The sequence below is a fragment of the Hipposideros armiger genome, unplaced genomic scaffold, assembly GCF_001890085.2.
Source record: "Hipposideros armiger isolate ML-2016 unplaced genomic scaffold, ASM189008v1 scaffold_8, whole genome shotgun sequence".
Lineage (NCBI taxonomy): Eukaryota > Metazoa > Chordata > Mammalia > Chiroptera > Hipposideridae > Hipposideros > Hipposideros armiger.
The window spans coordinates 7,455,657-7,457,246 of record NW_017731358.1 but is presented as its reverse complement, the minus strand read 5'-3'; the positions used below and the strand labels follow the sequence as shown (position 1 = coordinate 7,457,246).

The window sequence follows — 1,590 nt, the reverse complement described above, 5'->3', positions numbered from 1 at the left end:
CTTTGGGTACAAAATTACTGACATAATCAGACCGCCAGGGAGGTTAATTGTTTTTTTCTAATAATATTGAATCTGCCTTTATGTAGTAACAAATTAAGAGTAAGCAGCTTCAAAAGCTAAGATCCAATTAAGCACGCTTTCAGTTACTTAATGAGGAAGTGGGTTACACACTGAGAACATCTGGTTTATTTTATTGCCTCTTTTAAATAAAAGATTGTAATCTCTTCATTTCTAGTATGGCAGTAGATCAGCAAATGCTGCTTCTAAATTTTATTGACAGGATTTGAGTTATCTAATGAAATATACACTTGAGATAGCCAAATCAATACAAAGTGAAATGAATAGTTTCTGTATCTGTTCTCCTGTAGTACTTTGCTTATGCCTTTCATTTCAGTATCTATTTTATTCTGTCTTGTATGATAAATTCACATGACTGATCCGAACTCTATTGTAAGTTTTTCCAGTATACAGCCAGTGTCTTAATATCTTCCGTTCTTCCTATATTCTTTAGTCAATAGTCTATTGGCACTTGGAATTCAGTGGTGAGCAAAAGACATGATTACCATCTTTACAGAGCTTATAGAGTGAAATTTGGACCGTGAAACATTCACAAAACATGAACAAGAACATCAAGGAAAAGTACAACCATAACCTACCACAGGAGGTTGCCAATGTTTATTACGCAGATGAATAAAAAGAAGCACATTTTGAAAATAAAAATCTACTATATCCCTTAAGAACAAGCTGACTTATTGCTCCATTTTACCTTAATATCTGTGTAAGCTGAGAAATTGTAGTCCAACCGCCCTGGATTCGAGAACAATCTTGACTGAGGACCAAGAGGCAATACTGAACGAGGTCATAACAATATATATCTTGTTTGATTTTCTTCAACTCTGAGCTTCCTAAAGGTGTATTGTTCAATATTTCTAAGGCAAAAAGGAAATAAGATATTCTTATTTTTGCTTAATAAATCCAAGAGCTAGCCATATTTTGTGTATGCGTGTGTGCATTATTGTTTTTTTTACTGTGGTTCAGAATAATTTTTTTATTAGTTTCAGGTATATAAAACAAGATAATTAAACATCACTCATAAAGTGATATCCCCAACAAGTCTACTACCCATCTGACACTATACATAGTTATTCCAATACAATTGACAAATCTATATTTTTATAGGTTGAATAATAACTAGAAATACATTAAAAAGAAAAAAAAATCCTGTTTTATCATGATCTTAAGATTTCGCTGAACAAATTGGAAACAAATGCTAAAATTGTACCAATGATGAAATTGTTTTGTTACTTAAACAATGTTTGCAAATCAGAAAAAGATTTTCTTACCTTTTAACTTCAACAGTATAACAGGGACACTCTGCTCAGGACTTTTTGCAACTTCAGCAGCTAGAGATAAGATCCTTGGGTCTGTACCTGTTGGCTTCATTTCTCATATCACCTACATTTTAACAGAATCAGGGAAAACTAAGGTCAAATATATTACCCTAAAATATTCACTCCCTAAATGAAATATAGTTTTAATATAAATGAAAACTTAGCTTTGCTTGCTTTGAGAAGGGTAGATTTTTTTTTT

General features: G+C 32.0%; 1 protein-coding gene across 1 annotated transcript in view; it reads right to left on the bottom strand.

The window, feature by feature from the left end:
* Positions 1-1,590, bottom strand: part of IQCB1 (IQ motif containing B1) — a 66,476-nt gene that overhangs the window by 58,807 nt on the left and 6,079 nt on the right. The window contains exons 3-4 of the mRNA XM_019652820.1: positions 1,344-1,455; positions 767-929 (exon numbers count right to left, since the gene is read on the bottom strand). Coding sequence (XP_019508365.1) covers positions 767-929; positions 1,344-1,443 — 263 coding nt within the window. The 5' untranslated portion in view covers positions 1,444-1,455. The remainder of the gene's footprint in view (positions 1-766; positions 930-1,343; positions 1,456-1,590) is intronic.